The 22085-nt window shown below is 41.7% G+C and overlaps 1 protein-coding gene across 6 annotated transcripts in view; it reads left to right on the forward strand.

Moving 5' to 3' along the window:
• Positions 1-5184: 5184 nt before the first annotated feature.
• The window catches only part of CTPS2 (CTP synthase 2), a gene marked incomplete at its 5' end in the record, with an annotated part of 101277 nt that continues 84376 nt past the window's right edge, over positions 5185-22085 (forward strand). Inside the window, 5 exons of one of the 6 annotated variants that reach the window (XM_079123150.1) lie at positions 5185-5458; positions 10890-11094; positions 12846-12881; positions 16284-16454; positions 18414-18514. In XM_079123150.1, the coding sequence (XP_078979276.1) occupies positions 5240-5458; positions 10890-11094; positions 12846-12881; positions 16284-16454; positions 18414-18514 (732 nt within the window). The other 5 variants (XM_079123151.1, XM_079123155.1, XM_079123154.1 and 2 more) reach the window with 5 other exon arrangements.

Below are 22085 nucleotides of genomic sequence, written 5' to 3' on the forward strand. Positions count from 1 at the left end.
TTTGTGACGACGCTACCGGCGGACGCGCATGCCTCATTTCCGTCCAAAGGCTCCGCCCCCTCGCCCCGCGTCGATTGTGACATATTGGTTGCAAGCGTGAAAAAAGGACAAAGGGCTTTCCCCGAGTAGCCCCGCCCCGCTCCGCCCCTTTCCCTCCTTCCCGGCTTTGTAGGTGACCAGTCTGGGTGTTTGGACAGCTTTTTTTTGTCACATCCCTACCTAGTTCATTTGATGATTGCCTCTAAGCAGTTTGGCTGGTGACATGGCCTCGCCTTTTCAGGTCCAGCTGGACCGGGCCCCCGCGGAAATGAGTATCTTTAGCCTCCCCTGAACCCAAGTCAAAACTAAGCCAAGGCTGCTGCCGTTTTTATTTTTTTAAAGCTTTTCCAAGATATTTTTATTTGTTCTAATTAGTCATACAAGACAGTAGAATGTATTTTGACATATTATACATATATGGGGTATAACTTCTAATTCTTCTGGTTGTTCATGATGTAGAATTACATTGGTCGTGTGGGGAATGGGAATAGGAAAGATAGTAAACGACTCAGGCATCACTATCCTAACCCAAGGCTTCTAAATCCAATTTACAGAGAAAGCAGAGGCTACTTGTGCATTTTATTGGGATCCTAATTCAGAAGAAACTTTGAAAAAAGATTATGATAGTCATAATTGCAAATTTGGACACTGGATAATTGATGAAATCAAGGGATTGTGAAATTTTAAAAAGTTTTAGTGGCACATGCCTGTAATCCCAGTGACTACGGAGCCTGGGGGAGGATGGCAACTTAGCGAGGCCTCAGCAACTTACACCCTTTCTCAAAGTAAAAAATAAAAGAACTGGGGATGTAGTTCAGTGGTAAAATGCCCGGGGTTCAATCCCCAGTACCAAACAAACAAAAGTGGTAATGGTATTATATGTGTATGTTCTTAAAGTTTTCATATTTTAGAGTCATACTGAAAAGTTGACCAAAGAAATAATACCATGTATGGAATTTACATCAAACAAATGCAAGATGGGGACAAATGGACAGGACTATAGATTAGACTAGTCTGGCCATGGGTTGGTAATTATTGATGCTGGATGATTATGTCTGCTGTTCTATATGTTAAAAAAAAATCTTGCCATAAGAGCATGTAAAACAAAAAACTGGCAGGGCGTTCATGAACACATTTCCCAAGCACAGACTCCAGCAACCTCTTCTGGACCGATGCGGATGATTCCTTTTCCCCCCACCATTTTGACATTAGTAGGACAGTTCCATTGACCCCTGAGATAAACGAGGGGACTGATTATAATTCTGGTTTTGTTGCTGTTCGGTTTTTCCAAACTGAGCTATATTTACATTTTATTTAGGTCCAGGACTTTAGCTTAGCAAGCCCAACCAGGTTTTTCCTCCCTCAAACAGCTTTATTGACATATAATTCATGTGTTTAAAGTGTATCATTCATGGGCTGGGCTGTAGCTCAGTGGTAGAGCACTTGCCTAGCATGTGTGAGGCACTGGGTTCAATTTTCAGCACCACATATAAATAAATAAAGGAAATAAAGGTCCATTAACAATTAAAAAAATACATATAAGTGTATCACTCAATGTTATGTATTTTTGATATGTCACACTATTAATTGTTAAAATAATGGTAAAATATATATAACATAAAAACTGCCAGGTTTTTGTTTGTTTGGTGGGTTTTGGCCAGGGATTGAACCAGGGCTATTTAACCACTGAGCCATGTCCCCAGCCCAGATGGAGTCTTGCTAAATTACTGAGGCTGACTTTGAATTTACGATCCTCCTGCCTTAGTCTCCCCAAGCACTGGGATTATAAGTGTGCACCACTGTGCCCAGCAAAAGGTGCCATTTTAACTTTTTCTTTTTTGGTACCAGGGATTGAAGCAGGGAGCACATTACCACTGAGCTACATCCCCATACCATTTTATTTTTTATTTTGAAACAGGATCTCTCATTAAATTACTTAGGGCCTCACTAAATTGCTGAGACTAGCCTCAAATTTGCAATCCTCCTGCCTCAGCCTCTGGAATTGCTGGGATTACGGGCGTGTGCCACCACATCTGGCCATTTTAATCATTTTTTTCAGTGTTCAGTTCATTCCTACTTGTTTTTAAGGTTTCAGTATCGATTCAGCTTTGAAAGTCAGGAAATGTCTTAGGAACAAGGCCTCTGTAGGCTTTATTAAGGCAATGAAAACCTGAAGCAGTAGACATGTTTCAGAAAAGGATATTTAAGTATGATTGGAAAGTCTGGAATTTGAATCGAAATCCTAGGATCTCAGGTCTACCTCAGCCATCCAGTGGGTGAATAATCTTGACATTTTATTTGTCTTTTTGACCCCTCAAGATTTCTCCTCTGGGCCTGGCAGAGTAGCGCATGCCTGTAATCCCAGTGGTTTGGCGGCCAAGGCAGGAGGATCACAAATTCAAAGCCAGCTCAGCAATTTAGTGAGGCCCTAAGAAATTTAGGGAGATCTCTCTCAAAATAAAAAATAAAAACGAACTGGGGATATGGGTCATATATATATGACCAGGGGCACTTAACCACTGAGCCATACTCTAGCCTTTTTGTATTTTATTTAGAGACGGGGTGTCTAAATAATTTGAGGGCCTTACTGAGACCCTCAATAAATAGCTGAGGCTGGCTTTGAATTCACAATCCTCTTGCCTCAGCCTCCTGAGTCGCTGGAATTACAGGTGCGCCCACCACACTGGCTTCTTTTTTTAAAAAATCATCTTGAGAGTCCAGTACAATGTCATGTGGGTAGTAGGCCATGAATAGATACCTATCCAATGAGGACACACCCTTATCACATACAATTCAGTCAATCTGCCCCCTCCTTCCAGCCTGGGAATTAAACCCAGGGGCACTCTACCATTGAGCTATATCCCCAGCCCTTTTTATTTTTTATTTTGAGACAGAGTTTTGCTAAATTGCCCAGACAGGCCTCGAATTTATGATCCTCCTGCCTCGGCCTCCTGAGTCTGGTACTATAGGCATGTGCCACTGCATCTAGTCATCTGTGCTCTTTTTTCTGCATCCTAACCAAGGCTATACCACTGAGCCACATCCCCAGCGCCTCAGTCTGCACCCTTACCAAATGTTTTTCTGTTCATGTTTTTCATGAGAAGAGGCTTGTGCCCCCTTCCCAGTTCACGGTTAGAATTTCTAAACTCCAGATGCAATAGTTATCATAATAGCCCCTTTGTATTTGCAAAGTATCTTTCATCCACTAGCCTTATAGATTAATGTAATAAGAGAACTGGATCAGGTCCTGTGTCCTGTGATGAAGACTCTGGCTGTGGGGACAGACATTTGACATTGATGATTTGTCACTCATATTGACTGATATACTTTGGTCAAGACATTTCACATTTCTGAGCCTCAGGTTCCTCATTCCAGAAAGGGTATCATAATATCCATCTTGGTTGTAAACAGGAAGTGAAGTTCTGAAATGTGGAAGGAAACCTCACAAACACCACAGGTATAAGGTATTATTATCCACATCAACCCCTTTCAAAAGCATCCTTTCCACCCTGTACTCTGTAAGGCTTGTTTCATTAACCAGCTCCTCCATGCCTCCAGCCTTTTTACAAGGTGATCTCTTTTATTTTACTCACCCCACCCCTGTGGATACCTGGGGTCTCCCCCAAGGATACCCTGCTAAATGATGTCTCTGCTTATTTTCCCAGGAGAGGAACTCAGTACCCAAGGTCCTCCTGTTTCTTCCACAACACTGCTCTTTCATCCTGGGGCAGGGGATAAACACTGTTTAGCTTAGAAATTCATTAGCTTTTGCTATGCCACATTCTTCTTCTTTTTTTTTTTTTTTGCGGTGCGGGGGATTGAACCCAGGGCCTTGTGCATGCAAGGCAAGCACTCTACCAACTGAGCTATCTCCCCAGCCCTATGCCACATTCTTAATTGTAGTCATCTGCCAACTCCAGGGGACCCCCCCACATCCTCCAGAAGTTCCTTGATCTCAATGGAGTAAGCTTGGTTCACCATCCTTCTGCCACCTTCCCCCATGCTCAGCAAGAGGGCATGGGGGCCCTAGACTTTATTCCTGGCATCCCTGTGTCATCTTCTATTCCATTTCAGCAGCCACCTCTTTATGTCTCATCTTCTATATCAGGGATTGAACCCAAGAGCACTTAATCACTGAGCCCTAGCCCATTGGGTATTTTATTTGGAGACAGGGGCTCAGAGTTGCTTAGGGTCTCTCTATATTGCTGAGACTGGTCTGGAACTTGTAATCCTCCTGCCTCAGTCTCCTGAATCGCTGGGACTATGGGCATGCGCCACTGCCACTGGCTCCTGGAATTGCTTCCTCTTTGAAGTCTTTGCTTCCAGTACACACTCCTGCCAACTAGCCAGTCCTCCAGTTCTCTCTTTGGGCCTTTCTCCCAGCCCATCAGTTCTCTGCTGGTTTCAGTTGCTGTCCTCTAGGACTAGACCCTTCATCCATTACTACAATTGCATCCTTCCAGTGCTGTCTACTTCTGCACCTCCCTCTTGCCCTACTGGACTCTACCAGCAAACTCTGGTCTTATCAGTCATATCTTTATGTTCGGATAGATACAGATATGTTGCAAAATTTTAAGTGGATATCAATACACAATTATTATTATTGTTGTTATTTGTTCCTGCTATGCTTGTCCTGGGAATTGAACCTAGAGGCTTGTGCACAGGAGGTCAAGCTCTACCACTGAAGTATGTGTCAAGTCCTTTTTAAATTTTATTTCTAGACAGGGTCTTGCTGACTTGCTTAGACTGGCCTCGAATTTGATCCTCTTGCCTCAGCCTTCCTAAAGCTTTGACCTCTGAGAGTAGCTGGGATTAGATAATAGCTGGGATTACTGGCATGTACCCCCCGCCCCCGCCCAACTCACAATTATAATGTCTAAACTCCACTAGGTTTTCAATGACAATTGCCTAACTTGTCGCGCTAGTGTCTCACAACTGGTTATTAAAAATTTGACGACTTTCCTAAATCTTTGGCTTACTTCAAGCTCTTCCATGTTCAGTTAATCTTTCTCCTTCAGCGGTTCGTTTACGGTTTTTGTGGACACCTCCTTTTCTAGTACCAACCATCCTCTAAATCCTTTAAAAAAAAGTCACTCAGTAAAGTCTTAGTTGTCCCCACCCCGCACCGCCCCCATGCACCGCTTTTCCTTACTACCCAGCAAGTGTTGTTCTATGGAAATTCACTGCTTCCCATAGATAAATGTGTAGAGCTCCCACCAAACCGAGAGCTCAACTAGGGCAGAAATCCCCTTTTGTTTTCCTTCTAAATCTTCTTAGGAGGAAAGAGAACTCCCGCGTTCTAGGGATCGTGACGAGTGAAGTTCGCCGGGGGACCCGATCGATGGTCTCGGTTGGCGGAGAAACCGGAGCTCGGCGGGAACCGTGGAGTTCACCCGCACATCCCAAGTGTCCGTGCAAAGTGAGCCGCGGGAGGGAGGGAGGAGCAGGCCCCAGGCTGAGTGAGGCCTGGGGCCAAGGGCGTCCAGAGCAGGGGGTGACGGGAGCTGCCGGTGTCCGGAGGAATCACTTTTTAGGCGCTTGTTTTGGACCATCGCACAAAACACGGCTGCAAACAAGCTCACTAGCGTGAGTCAGCGGGGCCAGCAGCCAGGCGGAGAGGGGAAGGTGGGCGAGGAGGGCCTCGCGCACCCCGTGGCCCGGTGCGGGCGGCAGGAAGTACCCGGTGGCGACTCCGGACAACCCCAGAGGCGGCCCCCTCCCCAGCTCGACAGGTGAGCGCCAGGCTGGCCGCGGGGCGGAGCCCGCACGAGCCTCCCTGCAAGGCGCCACCACCACTGCGCAGGTAACTCCCCTCCTGGGCCTTTCCCGGACCCCCAGGGCCTCCCTGCCCCCGCCCTACGCCCCCAGTCCCTGCGCACACGAGAACCGGGCGCCTTTGTCCCCTCCCGATGGCGCCCGCGCCTTCCCTGGCGCAGAGTCCGAGTCCGGCTGGCAGCGGAACGCGTCCTGCACTTCGCGCTTGCAGACCTTCGAGGCCGGGCTGGGCGCCCACTCGTGCCCCGGGCGATCAGAGACAGTCCTGAGTCCTGGTCCGGGGTCCGGAGCGGCGCGTCCCTGGGCGCACTTTTCCCCACACCCACCCGCATCCCCAGCCCCATTCCTCCCGACCCCCCAGAGCCCCGAGATGGCGTTGGCGGAAGTGAAGCCCCGAGCGGGAATCGGGCGAGGCTGGTGATCAGCTCAAGGAAAAAGGTCTTTCTGTTCCCTCCTGGCCGCACTACCCCGGTTAAACACGACCCTCGAATTCCCGGTGTATTAGCTGGTTACTGCTCAGTGCCGAACTATGCTAGTGCTACAACATAGCTTTTTTTGTGTGTGGGGGGAAATCGATGCATAGTTTATACACAATAAAATGCCCCGTTTTAAGTCTGCAGATCGATGAGATTGACGAATTGTACATCCATGTAACTACTCCCCAACGTAGACTTAAGACCGTTTATGTCACCCCAGAAAGTTCCCTTGTGCCCCTTTCCAGTAACTCCACCTTCCCACCCCCGCACTGTTTTGATTGCTGTTCTTGGCTTAGTTTTGCCAGTAAATCCTAAACTTCATAAAATGGGTTCTTTCAGAAAGTACTCTGTTGTGTTTGACTTACATTGATTTGTAAATGGTGGTTATTGAGAAGGTGTACCTTGGTGCCTCTGGGTGCTTTTTAGTTAGTTGTTCTGGGCCTTTCTGGTCCAATGTGGGAGCCACTGGCCACATGTGGCTATTGAACACTGTGGAAAGGTGGCAAATCTGAATCGAGATATGCTGTAAGTAAAACGCACCTGATTTCCCAAGGCTTAGTAAAAGGTGGTAACATGCCGGGTGCAGTGGTGTGGGCTCCTGCGCCCAGTGACTGGGGAGGCTGAGTCAGGAGATTGCAAGTTCCAGGCCAGACCCGGCAATTTAGTGAAACCCCTCAAAAAATACAAAAGTGCTGGAAATGTAGCCCAGTGATAGAGTACCACTGAGTTGAATCCCCTGTGCCAAAACAAAACAAAAAAGGAACAATCTTATAACTCAATTCTTTTATTGAGTATAATTGTGAATATATTGGGTTAAATAAGATATATTGTTAAAATTAACCTCATTTGGCTTTACTTTTTTAAACATGGCTACTACAAAATTTTAAATTACTGACCCAGCTTACTGTGTAGTATTTTTATTAGACAGTTCTGCTTACTCTATTTCCTATTTTATAAACATTTGATTCTGTTCACCACATTTGGGTAAATGAAAAACTTGATCTTCATACCGGAAATCATCCCGATAAGAGGAAGTGATATAAAACAGCCAACCTTGCAGTTTTCAAACTTTCAAACTTACTTGTTTGTTGAAAAGAAGTAGAATTAGGTCTACCTCTTGGTATTAAGTTACAGTTTTCAAAAAGGACTCTCTAAAGTATTTAATGTGCTTTAAAAAGGAGTCTTTTTTTTTTAAAGGAATCTTATGTTTTTGAAAATACAGAAAACTAGTAATTCCCTAAAACCCAATCATCTAAATATACTAAAATTTAACATGATGTATTTTTTTCTATCACATTAAGATCTTGACAATTAGGACTTTAATCTTAGTTTTATTTATTTATTATTTATTTATTTATACGGGGAATTGAACCCAGGATTATTGTACCACTGAGTTATATCCCCAGTGCTTTTTATTTATTTATTTATTTTCTCTTTCTCTTTCTCTCTCTCCTTTTCCTTCCTTTTTGAGGCACTGAGGATTGAACCCAGGCATGCTTTACCACTGAACTACATCCCCAGCCCTTTTCATTTTACTTTGACACAGGGTCTCACTACGTTTCCTAATCTGACCTGGAACTTGCAATCCTCTTGAGTGGTGGGGTTTATATGCATGTGCCATCATTCTTGACTTTTTAATTTGAAAAAGAATATTTGAGATAATAATTTCATTCAATTTTATATTCTGCTTTTTTTCATGTAGCGTAAGCATTTTCTTATATGAAAAATTCTCAGACATCCTGTGACTTCACATGAATGTCTTCCAATTTTCTTGACCATTACTTTCATGGCACATTTTGATTTTGCTGACTTTTACAAACAGGAAGTCATTTGAACGGTATGACAGTTTATGTGCCCCTTAATCTCACAAGAGAAATAAACTCCAAGAGGGCAGAACCTTGACTTTTTGTTCATCCCTCATCCCTAGGACCTGGGAACGCATCAAGCATGAAATAGGTGTTCAGTAAACGCTTGTGAGCTCACTGATGGAATCAGTAAATAGGTGGATGTGAAGAATAACCTCTGAACGTAATTTAGTCCTTAACACACTGTAAATTCCTGCACAATTCTCTAAGGTAGCTACTATCATTAGCCCAGAGTATTGCATGAATTGGGGAATATGAAGTTTTGAAAAGTTAAAGAATTTGTCTAGGATCATAGATGTAAGTGAATCCAGTTTGTCTGACTGTAGATCAATAGTAGGATAAGTAAGATACGGGGCAACAAGTGGAAAGATATGAATATCAGTTACATTTGGGATCTACAGGAGAATTCCGGCTATAATATATAGATCAGATTAGTGGGTGGTTAGTTCGATTGCTAGTGGTTTTGAACGTGACCAATTGTGTCATATAGAGTAAGGCAGACCCAGGGTTAGGGAGAACATTTGGGATGGGATATGTATATTTTGGATAGCTTAGTTCACTCACCTGGATCATGGTTCTCTACTACTGAGCTACACTCCCAGTCCCAAAATTTAAGCTGTTACTATATGCCCTCTCCATAACATCAGACATCAGAAAATGTTTTCGATAAAAGACAGGTAATACATATTTCTGGCTTTGTGGGCCAGAATGTCTCTGTTGGCACAAGACTCAACTCTGCCACCTTAGCGTGAAAGCATCCAGGAACAGTAAGTCAATGGTTCTGAAGTCTGACTCACCAATGAAGAAGACAAAGGCTTCTCACTTAGGGTCCTGGATAAGAAGCTCAGGGGACCAATGATGAATCTGATCCTCTGAGCCATCGTACCATAACTGTTAAAGAAAAAAAAATTGTTCAACGACACTTGTTAAAACACTCTAAGAAGACTTTATTCAAGGCCGTGGCAATAGGTATAGGAATCACTGCAATGGGGTCTTGCATCTGGGAAGAGAGATTGGGTCCAACTCCAAATATAGAATGGGAAAGGGGGAATTTATACCTGAGGAGCAGGGTGTTGGGGATGGGTGGTCAGTGGATGGAAAAAAGAAAATAACAGTAGTAAGGAACTCTGGTTAAATCTACCTAATAGTGCTTTTGCTGAAGACAGACCAGGATCAGACATTACATGGGGGATGGTAGGGAATGAGGAGTCAGATCAGATATCGAGGATGATCAAATATTGAAGGTGGAGTGTTCTTGCTAAAAGGACTTGGCAGGGTCTTTGCTAAAACTGGATTTTACATGAAAGTGTACAGAATATTCTTTGGCTAAGCAAAGAATCTTTGTCATGACAAATGTACAGTGACACGTATTCACCATTATCATATCACACAGATAATAGTGACGCTGCCTTCAAAAGCCCTCATGTTCTGCCTATTCATCCTTATCTCCCTCTTACTCCCTGGCAACCACTGATCTTTTTTTTTCTCCCTGTAGTCCTACCTGTTCCAAAATGCCACATAGTTGGAGTCATAGGGTATGTAGCTTTATCTGATTGACTTCTTTCACTTAGTAACATGCATTTAAAATTCCTCCATGTCTTCATGGCTTGATAACTCATTTCTTTTTAGCATCAAATAATATTCCAAGGGTTCTGTATTTTTATTTCATTTTCCAGATGAAGAAGCAGGCACAGAAAGGATAAATAACTCACCTATGTACAGCTTGCATAGATCTGACTTCAGAGTCTGAACTCGTAAACATTTTACTATGCCTCTGATTCCAGAGAAATTTGGTTTCTTATGATACGGTTGGCCACATGAACGAGTTGGAGGTACAGAGCCGGCCACTTTGCTTGCAGAAAGTATTTTCAGCTTTCTGTATAGTGACAACAATTAAAAGCCTACTACATTACACAAAAGATTTGGGTATTGGGGCTGAGGCTGTAGCTCAGTGTCGTAGAGCACTTGCCTAGCATGTGTGAGGCCCTGGGTTCAATCCTCGGTACCCTGTAAAAATAAATAGAATAAAGGTATCATGGAAAAAATTCTTTAAAAAAGTTTTGCATAAAATTGGCCTAAAATTTTTGGTAAGTTATGCTAATATTTACAGGTATTTATAAGAATTTTTAGAGGTTTCTACATTCAGATTTTCTTTATATCTGCAAACACCAGTTGTTTGAATACTTTTGACTGAGTAAATATTTTCTAATTTAGATTTGTATTCTGTCAGCCATATCAACACATCATAAATCTTATATATTTTATCTTTGATTTAAATTCTCAGAGTTAGGTGCTATTATTACTCCATTTCATAGGTGAGGAAGCTGAGTTAGAGAGATTTTATAATTTACTGAAAACCTTGTCAGAAGCCCAAGAGGATGAAACCAGATTCAAACCCAGGCAGTCTAGCACAGCATTTAACTCTCACATTCTGTTGCATGTGATATGAGATCCATATATTTCTTTAAGGTCAAAGTTGGAAGCTTTGATTTTATTGAGCTTTTTGCTTAATTCTTTCTATGGGAACGAAAGAAACCAATTTTAAAAAATCTGAATAAGTCTTAATAAAAATAAATCCTTTTGGCAGCCTTCTCTAAAATAAAAAAATAAAAAAGTTTTGCATATTTAGTTTAAGTAGAAAAATGCTATCTGCTTTTGAAATTCTAGTTTAATGCACTCTGTTGCTTTGAGAAACTGTTTCTCTTTCTTGATGATTAATTTTATTGTCTCTCAGATTACATCTGGGTGCTGGCAACCAGCCATTCCTTCGCCAATGAAGTATATCCTGGTTACTGGTGGGGTCATCTCCGGCATTGGCAAAGGAATCATTGCCAGCAGCATTGGGACGATTCTCAAATCATGTGGACTCCGAGTTACGGCCATCAAAATCGACCCCTATATTAACATTGATGCGGGGACTTTTTCACCATACGAACACGGTATGAAAGGATTACTTCCTTCTTTATAAAGCACTGGAATAAATGCATTTCTTTCTTGTATTTTGATCAGTTTCTTTAGGACAGAGTGCCACAAGTAGGCTTGCTGGGTCAGGCCCTGTGACTGTGTCAATGCTTACGGTCATTGATACATTCTTTCAGATTGCTGATAACATTCCAAGTTAGTCAACCCTATTGGAAAACATTGTACCTCCTGCTATGGATTATGCTTTGTTTTATTTTATCACAAAGGTCATATATTTCTGTTAACATTTCCTATTGCCCGGGGCAACTATTATTAATGTTGACATTTTGATGTATATATTAATTACTAAAAAAGGTATCAGCCTTTATGTAGTGTTTTTTAATGTTTTCATTAGTGCATTATAGTTATACATAAAAGTGGGGTTTATTTTGACAAAATCATACATGCATGAAACATAAGTAGCTCCATTTCAGTCCCCAGAGGTTCCTCTCTCTCTCCCCTCCTCCCTCCTCTTCCTCTCCTTCCTCTACTCTACTGGTCTTTCTTATATTTATTTACTGGTTTTTAAATTGGTGCTTTATAAATATACATCAGGATGAAATTCACTGTGGTATATTCATCTATGTGCATAGCATCATTTGGTCAATTTCATTCTGCAGTTCCTTCCTTTTCCTATCCGTCCTCCTTCACCCTCAATCCCCTTCCTTTACTCCACTGATCTCCCTTATGTTTTTATGGGGTTCCCCCATTTTAGCTTCTTATTTTGCTCTAGTTTCCACATATGAGAGAAGTATTTTTTTAAAAAAGTTTTTTACATACAGGCAGAAAAGTGCATAATCCTAAATCCTGATTTGATGAATTTTCACTAAATGAACGTGTTGTGTAACCAGCCCCTGATCAAGGAACAGAAATCTCTTTAGTGTCCTTTGTTCTCTCCTAAACTCCCAAGATAACTGCTATCACATCTTCTGACACTGTGAATTAGTTTTGCTTTTGGGGGGCAGTGGGGACAGGGACAGGCTCTTATTATGTTGCTCACGTTGGCCTTGAACTCCTGGGTTAAAGCAATCCTCCTGCCTCAGCTTCCTAAATAACTGGGACTATAGGTGCATCACCATGCCCAGCTAATTTTACTTGGTTTTGAACTTTCATTTTAATGTTGAATTTAATTGTATTTTACAATTATAGTATCTTTTTTTTTTTCTTTTTGCAGTACTGGGGATTGAATCTGGGCCTCACACATGCTAGGCAGTGATCTTCCATTGAGCCACATCCTCAGCCCTTTTTATTTTATTTTGAGACAGGGTCTTGCTAAATTGCCTAGACTGACTTTGAGCTTCTGTTCTTTCTACCTTGGCCTCTCTAGTAGCTGGGATTAAAGGTGGGGGCTGGCCTGGGGATATAGCTCAGTTGGTAGAGTGCTTGCCTTACACACACATGGCCCTGTGTTCAATTCCCAGCACCAAAAAAAAAAAAAAAAAAAAAAAAAAAAGTGTGAGCCACTGTGTCCCACTAGAATATCTTTTAATTTAATTTTAAAAACTTAATGTACTGTACTTAATTCATATATTCTCTACTGCACAGAACCTATATAATAACAGTTAATGATTTCTAATTCATTGACATTATAAACAACACCATGACAGAAATCTTTAAGATTTAATATTTTTAAGCATGCATTTTTCTAGGTGCATAAGTTCTGATTTGAAAAGAAAAGATGTTTTTCAGGCTTTTAATAGATAATGCATATTTTGTTCTTTTTTTCCAGTGCAGGGGATGGAACCCAGGGCCTCGTGCATGCTAGGCAAGTCTCTACCACTGAGTTAACAGCCCCAGCCCACAGAATGTATATTGCTAAAAGTTTTTAGGTTCACTGTCCCTTGTCTTCAACTCTGAAGTCTGAAAAGTTCTGAAAATTTAAAATACTTTGTAAATTTATAGCTATTCATAGTCTTTTTTATTACTTAAAATTTATTTTTATCTTTATTTTTTGTTACTCAGGATTGAAACCAGGGGCACTTAACCACTGAGCTACATCCCCAGGCCATTTTATTTTTTTATTTTGAGACAGGGTCTAAGTTGCTTAGAGCCTCACTAAGTTGTTGAGGCTGACTTTGAACTTGAGATTCTCCTTAGTCTCTCGCACTGCTGGGATTACAGGCGTGCGCCACCATGCCTGGCTTAGTCTTTTTTTTTTTTTTTTCAAAATTTCTGAAAACTCTGTATGTTTGTGGCTATAACTTTTATTTCACTTAATTCCACTTGGAATGTATTTGATTATGGGGTATTTTTCTTCTTTTTATTTTTTAGTGGTGCTGGGGATGGAACTCAGGGCCTTGTGCATGCTAGGCAAGCACTGGACTACTGAGCTACGCCCCAGCCCTTTGGATATCTTTCTTTCTTTTCTTTTTTCTTTTTTTTTTTGGTACTGGGGATTGAATCCAGGGGCACTTGATCACTGAGCCACATCCTCAGCCCTTTTAATTTGTTATTTCGAAACAGGGTCTCACTAAGTTGCTGAAGACCTTGCTAAGTTGCTGAGGCTGGCCTTGAACTTGCAATCCTCCTGTGTCAACTTCCCGAGTTGCTGGGATTACCGGCGTGTGCCACCACAGCCAATGACTATGGGGTATTTTCTAATATATGGGACATGTTCTATATTACATTTCTGTAATCCAAAACAGTTCAAATTCCAACTTTCATCTTGTTCCCAAGGATTTTCTGATAAGGACTGTGAATCTGCACCATAGGCAAAACAGTATATAGCAGGTCTATTTCTTTATCTCCTTGCTGAATATTATTTTTAAACTTTACTAACCTGAAAGTAAAACAAACAAAAATATTTTGTTGTTTTAATTTAGATTTCTTTGATTTTGATCTTGTGAATGACTTATTCAAGTCTAGTAGATTGCATTTTTGTTTGAATAGATTGCCCAACATCCTTCTCTGGAGTATGTTTCCCACCTCTCAACATTGGACTTTGGCCACTTAGGGTGGTTAACTTCTCTTGATTTGTTTGGAACTTTTCAGACTTAAAATTAAAACACCCTTTGTCTGGGCAAATGGAGGAGGTTGGTCATTGTCTTTGATGATGTGATTTATTTTGCCCTATAAGACGTTAGCAAATGTGACATGCCTTGTTGAAGGAGAAATGTTAAATGCAGATGCATGATTTGGTTCAGTCTCTCTTGTGCTTCTGCCATCTGCCATGAGAACAGCTTGCTCTGTGTAGGAATTTCTATTCATCCTGGGTCCTGGAGCAAGGAGACATAAAGAATAGACTACTAACCCACAGCCCTCTATGAGGGAAAAATAAATATGTTTTTAAGTCAGGAGACTTTGAGTTACTTGTTTTCTGTTTCTTTATTTTTTAATTAATTAATTAATTAAAAGTTAAGTTAGACCCTCCCTTTTTTTTAATTTTGAGACAAGGTCTTACTAAATTGCCGAGGGCCTTGCTAAATTGCTGAGGCTGGCTTTGAATTTGTGATCCTCTTGCCTCAGCCTCCTGAGTTGCTGGGATTACATGTGTGTGCCACCTTGCCTGATGCTTATTTTTCATTTTGAGACAGGATATCACTAAATGCCCAGGTAGGCCTCAAATGTGCCATTCTCCTGCCTCAGCTTCCTGAGATGCTGGGATTATAGGTGTGTGCCACTTTGCCTGGTCTCACTAGATTCTTTATAGGGCATATTTTTTTGTTGTTGTTGTTTTGGTAATCTCACCTGTTTTTCTTCCAAATTAACCTCAGTGTCTTTGTCAAGATAAAGTCTATTGGAAAAAAAAAAAAGTCTATTGGAGTTTTTATTATAATGACATATCTAAAACACTGTTTTTGAAGACTTAACATCTATAGTTCATCTTTCTTTTCAAGGAACATAATAGGTGTACACTTTCAACATTTGATAATTTAGACATTTGAGACTTTTGATGTATACCTGGAGTTTTGCCAACCTGAACTTGACCTGGAATAATTGAAGAAATTTCAGAGATTGTCCCCCCCACCAATCCCACCCCTCCAAAGAATGTGCTGGAAGTTAAAAACACAGATCACAGGGGATTACTTTTCCATAGATTGGTGATTCTTGATGAAGATGAGAAAGTAGAATTTTTTTAAGACTAACTTTTTAAAAATGTTTTTTTTAGTTGTTGATGGACCATTATTTATTTTTTTATTTATTTGTATGCGGTGCTGAGAATAGAGCCTAGTGCCTCACACATGCTTGGTAAGTGCTCTACCACTGAGCTACAACTCCAGCCCTGAAAATATAATTTGAATTTGAACTGGGATTTGGAAAATATAAATATGTTTTAATTTCATCATGTTCTTTGATCCTTACAGTTCATCTTCCCGATCACACTTAAGTATTTTATGAAGAAGATGTAAATGAGGATATAAAAGGTTTCTGATTAGGTTCATCAACTAAGCAGCCTTCATTTTTTGCTGTGACTATCTAGCAGTAGGAGTAAATGAGTTCCTTGATTAGGGAGAAGTTCAGTTCTTACAAGATGGCTTTAGAACACCTGACTCTCAATTAGTACCCTCAAGTAACAGTGGAGATCCAGAGACTACTCAGTAGTCAAGGTAGTGTGACCAAGTCTACATCTAGATTCTTTGTCACAGTGCTTTTGTGCAGGAGGCTTATTGTACACACCCTGGCCTTTTTTCTAATTTCACCAAGCTTTCCCATGGGCTAGCCATGGACCTGTGGCTTTGTTGTCAACCATCTAATTGTGGCTTTAACCAGATGACAATCAAGTAGAATTTTCTTATGCCAATTCCAGAGTCCAGGATATAGGTGTTTTGAAGTGAATTACTGTTTGTTTTCAAAATTGATATTTTTGGGGGAGGGGCACCAGGGATTGAATTCAGGGGCACTTGGCCACTGAGCCACTCCTCAGCCCTATTTTGTATTTTTATTTAGAGACAGGGTCTCACTGAGTTGCTTAAAGTCTCACTTTTGCTGAGGCTGGCTTTGAATTTATGATCCTCCTGCCTCAGCCTCCGGAGCTGCTAGGATTATAGGCATGCACCACCAAGCTCACCTCTAATGCATTTTCATGGATAGAATTGAATTTTTAAATTTCCCCATCAAAATAAGAGATGATAGTAGAATATGACATAAATACAGTTTTTACCAGCTTTTAATAAAAATGTGTCCATCTTTGAAAAGTAATCAATTTTTACATTACCTTTTTTCCTAGGTGAAGTATTTGTGTTAAATGATGGTGGAGAAGTTGATTTAGATCTTGGAAATTATGAAAGATTCTTGGATATTAATCTTTATAAAGACAACAACATCACCACCGGGAAGATCTATCAGCATGTGATCAATAAAGAGAGGCGTGGTGATTACTTGGGGAGAACAGTTCAAGGTATTCCACACACGATATGGAACCCTGTGTGCCAAGCACCAGCAGGCTGCTCAAAAATAGAGCGAAAATGTCACGGGCCCCAAGCTCCATAATTCAAATCCTTTTTAAGTCTCTGTTTTTTTTCCTTTTCCATAAAAATGTAGTTTACCCCTCCTCCCATGTTACTGATTTTATTTTCATCAGTGTTGGTTTCTTTTCTCCTCCTCTTTCCTCCTCCTCCTCCTCCTCCTCTGATTGAACCCAGGGGTGCTTAACCACTGAGTCACATCCCCAGCCCTTTTTATTTTTCATTTTGAGACAGGGTCTCCTAAGTTGCTTAGGGCCTTGCTAAGTTCCTGAGATTGGCTTTGAACACATGATCCTCCTGCTTCAGCCTCCCAAGTTGCTGGGATTACAGGCATGTGCCACCGCATCCATCTCTCTCTCTTTTTTTTTTGGGGTGCTGGGGATCGAACCCAGGGCCTTGTGCTTACAAGGCAAGCACTCTACCGACTGAGCTATCTCCCCAGCCCCCCATCTCTCTTTTTTTTAAAAAAAATTAATATCATTGTTCTCCTTAGTCCCTCCCTCCCTCCCTCTCTCTTTCAGCTTTGGTTCAGAAAATCTATGGAGAACCATTTAGTCATTTTTTTAATTGGAATGCATATTTTTGTCTTTCATTTAACATATTCATCTTCATTTTTCTTATATGTTTTCATGGATGGCAATCTCGCCTGTTTGAAGAAGAGCAGCACTGGGAGGATGGAAAGATCGAACTGGAGTGCCAGGCAGTAGCATCTGCAGACTCCCGACATTTTTTTCACTAACCCTTTTCCTGGGTGGGATGATTCTATTTTGTCTTAGAAGGAACTCCTTTGGCACCCTCTGGAGTTTTGTATCCTTTGGTTCCTATGAAGGTGAAAACTCCCATCCCCTCTAAATTGTTTTCAAGTTGAAGCCAGTTGAGAAGTAGACAGTTGGAGATCAGATCAGCTTTGACACGGGGCCATGTGCTTAGACCTCAGCTAAATTGTGCTTCTGGGGTGATTTTTTTTCCCAAGTGTAGGTCTTGGGAAGACCCATTGGAGGTGGATTTGCTGCCTCACACTTGAAACATCCCAAAGATGGGAGAGAGCAAGGCTCCTGACCCGGGTCCTGACCCTGACCCTGGACCCCGAGCTCTGACTCCTGAGCCAACCAGGTGCAGGTGGAGTGCAGCAGACCCCATGTGCTCATGCGACGTGGTTGGTTCTAAGTTCACCAATCAGAGGCCACTTTCTCCCTCCACCAAGGAGCCTAAGGGTTCAGGTGGAGCTCCGTGTTCCTTCATCTCAGCCTCCCAGAGGTCATCGTTTCTACTTCCTGCATCAACTTAGGAGGTTGGGTTGAGTCTCTATGAACCTGTGTACGTGTCACCTTTTTGTTCCTTCAAGCTGAGATGAGCAGCTTTCGACCTGTTCGTTCACCTCTGGTTGGAACCCTGGGTTTCAAGTGCAGGTGGAGATGTGCCCTTTGACCTCTTCCACTGACACTAACAGCCATGGCCTCTTAACCCTGCAGGGGTTCCTGGTCAGTGGGTAGGCTTCATTCACGCCCTTGGAGTGGACCTTGGTGGCCTCCCCTCTGGTGCTCCAGCTGGGTCCTTTTCGGTGGAGTCTAGCATTCAGCTTGCTCAGCATAATCCCTCCTTACACAGTTCTTAGTTGGCATTAGAGGTGTTTTCTAGTTTCATCAAAGATAGCACTTCTACTTCCTGTGTCTTATTCTCTGTGACTGGTCAGTTTCAAGAGAAAAGGCCTAACATTTAGGTGACCCAACCTAAATTGCATGAGTACATGCTCATTTCAGTAAAGGAAGATAATAGCATGAGGCCTGCAGCTGGTCTAATTTGCCAGGTGACTTTCAGGTCACTTGGGAGATCGAAAGTACTTTCCTTTCTCATGAGTGTGAAATAAGCTATGTTATTACTTCTTTTTGCAGTTGTTCCCCACATTACTGATGCTATCCAGGAATGGGTTATGAATCAAGCCAAGGTGCCTGTGGACGGTAATAAGGAAGAGCCCCAAATATGCGTTATTGAGGCAAGCATGGAAATTTTCTTTATAAACTTATATCCTGCTGGGTCGTTAAGCATCTGATCTTTGTTCACTCAACATATGTGTACAGGTGGCCTCCTGGGTCTGGACACTGGGCTATGAGGCGGGGAACAACATAGGGGTCCCTGCCCTTGTGGTCACAAGTCAGTACACAAGATTGTCATTAGACAGACAATTGTATGTACTCCTGTGGGGGCTGTGCAGTGATCTGCATGTAGAGACAGATCAGTAACTCATCAAGTCAGTGTTAGGGCCGGGGCCTGGAATGGGCACAGTCATTTTCTTGAGGAGCTTGCAGACAGCCTGGTTCATGGACCACAGAATGTATCCTAGTACATATTATCTTTTTTTTTTTTTTTTTTTGTGGTGCTGGGGATTGAACCCAGGGCCTTGTCCTTGCAAGGCAAGCATTCTACCAACTGAGCTATATCCCCAGCCCCCTAGTACATATTATTTGAAAAATATTCGTACTGTGCTTTGTAGTGCTTTTTTCTTTTCTTTTCTTTTTTTTTTTTGCCATGCAGGGGATCGAACCCAGGGCCTTATGCTTGTGAGGCACTCTACCAACTAAGCTATATCCCCAGCCCTGGAGTGCTTTTGGAGAGACTGAGTTCGGGAAGTCAGATGGTAGAGAAGGGAGTATCAGCTGATGAAAGAAAGGAAGAGAGGTAGAAGAAGGAAAGTAGTATCTGAACTTGGCATTTGTGTATGGCTTTCACCTTCTTCCTTTCCTCTTCACGTGCAGAGTGAGAATTACATTTATGTCCTTTTCATCTAAATGTCATTTAATCTAATTATCAAGCAGGGGAACAGAATGTCAGACAGCTTCATTCCTAGAGTCAGATTGCTCAGGTTCAAATTTCTGCTGTGACCCCCCAAGTGAGGTTTTTTGGTACTGGGGATTAAACCTAGGGGTGCTCTACCTCTGAGCTATATCTCCAGCCCTTTTGTAATTTTATTTTATTTTATTTATTTTGGTGCTGGGGATTGAACCCAGGGGTGCTTTACCACTGAGCCACATCGCCAACCATTTTTAGTTTTTACTTTGAGACAGGGTCTCACTAAGTTGCTTAGGGCCTCGCTAATTTGCTGAGGCTGGCCTCAAACTTGTGATCCTCTTGTCTCAGCCTCCTGAATAACTGGGATTACAGGTGTGTACCACCACACCAATTGCAAGTGATGTGTTCAGCAGTTTAGAGTCTGGTGCTGGACTGCTTGAGTTAGCCCAAGTGGGTCCTTTGCCAGCTGTATGATGTTGGGCAAGTTTGCTTAACTTCTCTATGCCTCAGTTAACTCATCTGCTAAATGGGCATAATAATATTTAACTCATTGTTTTCAAAATTAAATCACTATACTTAGTGCTTAGAATAGTATCAGAGATGTAGTAAGTGCTCAAAAATTATTAGCCAGGATTAGGATGCCTATATGAATTTTAGCACATTACTTCTTATCACTCAAAAGTACTCATCAATAATAATATGATAATAATGTAATATTGTAACATCAAGATGATAATGACAGAATTGTTGTGAAGATTAAATGCAATAATATAAAGCACTTGGCCTTGTCTGGCATTTAGGAAGTGCTCAATAAATACACATTAACCAGGCCAGGTGCAATGGCACACACCTGTAATCCCAGCTACTCAGGAGGCTGAGGCACGAGGATTGCAAGCTTGAGGTCAGCCTGGACAACTTTGCAAGACCCTGTGTCAAAACGAAAAATAAAAAAAGGACTGGGGATGTAGCTCAGTGGTATAGCACCCCTTGTTTCAGTCCCTAGTAACACACACACACACACACACACACACACGCACGCACTATGCTTGCCAGCTGGGTGCATGCCTATAATCCAAGTTGCCTGGAAGATCTGAGGCAGGTTTGTGAGTTCAAGGCCAGCCTTACCAACATAGCGAGACTCTATTTCAAAAACAAAACATATATGCATACATTAACTGTTATTATCGTCATTATAAGCTTTTGCAGATTGATAATATGCTATGTAGAAGATCCATTGTGTTAGTAGTGCAGCTGATAAACAGTGTAAAGGAATGTAGTATGTCACATATTACCTATATATTATACCATTGTAATAGTATGACTAATCAACATAATATGAATGCATAATGTAGAGTGTTATACAAAATTTCTTTCATTGCATGTTTCTTTCTTCCTAATTTTCCCTGAGGAAAGATAGAATGCTTCCTTTTAAATTTTATATTATTTATTTTGCAGTCCTGGGGATGGAACCCACAACCTTGTGCATGCTAGGCAAGCATGCTATCACTGAACTATACCCTGAACCCCTGGATATTGTTTTTGAGAATCTTCCTTGAACTAAACTTTTATGTTTCATTCTGGGGCCAATGTACCTCACTTTTTTGGTCTTTTTTTTTTTGTGGTACTGGGGATCGAACTCAGGGCCTTGTGCTTGCAAGGCAAGCACTCTACCAGCTGACCTATCTCCCCAGCCCTGTCTTCTTTTTACAAAGAAGTATACTGCAGATTTAGACTTTTAATTGTTGAAATTTCCACTAGCATAATAGAATCAGGGATTCTCAGTGACAGCTGGGTGCAGTGGTGCACGCCTGTAATCCAGCGTCTTGGGAGGCTGAGGCAGGAGGATCACAAACTCAAGGCCAGCCTCAGCAATTTATTGAGGCCCTAAGCAACTTAGTGAGACCCTGTCTCTAAATAAAAAATAAAATGACTGGGGATGTGGCTCAGTGGTAGAGTGCCCCTGGGTTTAATCTCTAGTACAAAAATAAAATAAAATAAAAAAAAGATTTCTCAGTGACAAAGGTGAGTGCAGTGGCATGTTCCTGTAATCCCAGCTGCTCAAGAGGCTAAGACCAGAGGATATCTGTGCCCAGTAGTTGGCAACAAGCTTAGGCAATATAGAGAGACCTCCATCCCTGCACCCATGCCAAAAGAATCCTCAGTGACATCTCAAACTGAAGTTTCCATCTCAACAAGCAGCAAATATTTTAGGCCTGTACCTGGCACATTATTCCCTTTTTTGGTCATATCTAGGTTCTTTATTATTTATTTTTTGTTTTATCTTATTCTGCCCTTGAATTTACTTATTCATCTTAACCACCATTCGTTTAGCACATAATATGGACTAGCCTGGTGACAGCTGCCAAGGATGCAAGGATAGATGTGACTTCTTCAATAAAGACAAAATCAGCCTTGAAAATCCATACATTTGCTGCTGCTTCTTTTTTTTTTTTTTGGTACTGGGGATTAAACCCAGGGCCTTGTGCTTGTGAGGCAAGCCCTCTACCAACTGAGCTATATCCCCAGCCCTGCTGCTTCATTTTTTTTTTTTTTTTTTTTAGCTTGCTGCTTCATTTTTTAATCTCAGAGCAAGGTGTGGTGGCGCATGCCTGTAATCCCAGTGACTTGAGAGGCTGAGGCAGCCTCAGCAATTTAGTAAGGCCCTAAGCAACTTAGTGAGACCCTGTCTCAAAATGAAATATTAAAAGTGCTGGGGATATGGCTCAGGGGTAAAACACCCCTGGGTTCGATCCCAAATACAAAACAAAAACAAAAAA

This window comes from Sciurus vulgaris (assembly GCF_902686455.1).
Source record: "Sciurus vulgaris genome assembly, chromosome: X".
In the NCBI taxonomy this organism is placed as follows: domain Eukaryota; kingdom Metazoa; phylum Chordata; class Mammalia; order Rodentia; family Sciuridae; genus Sciurus; species Sciurus vulgaris.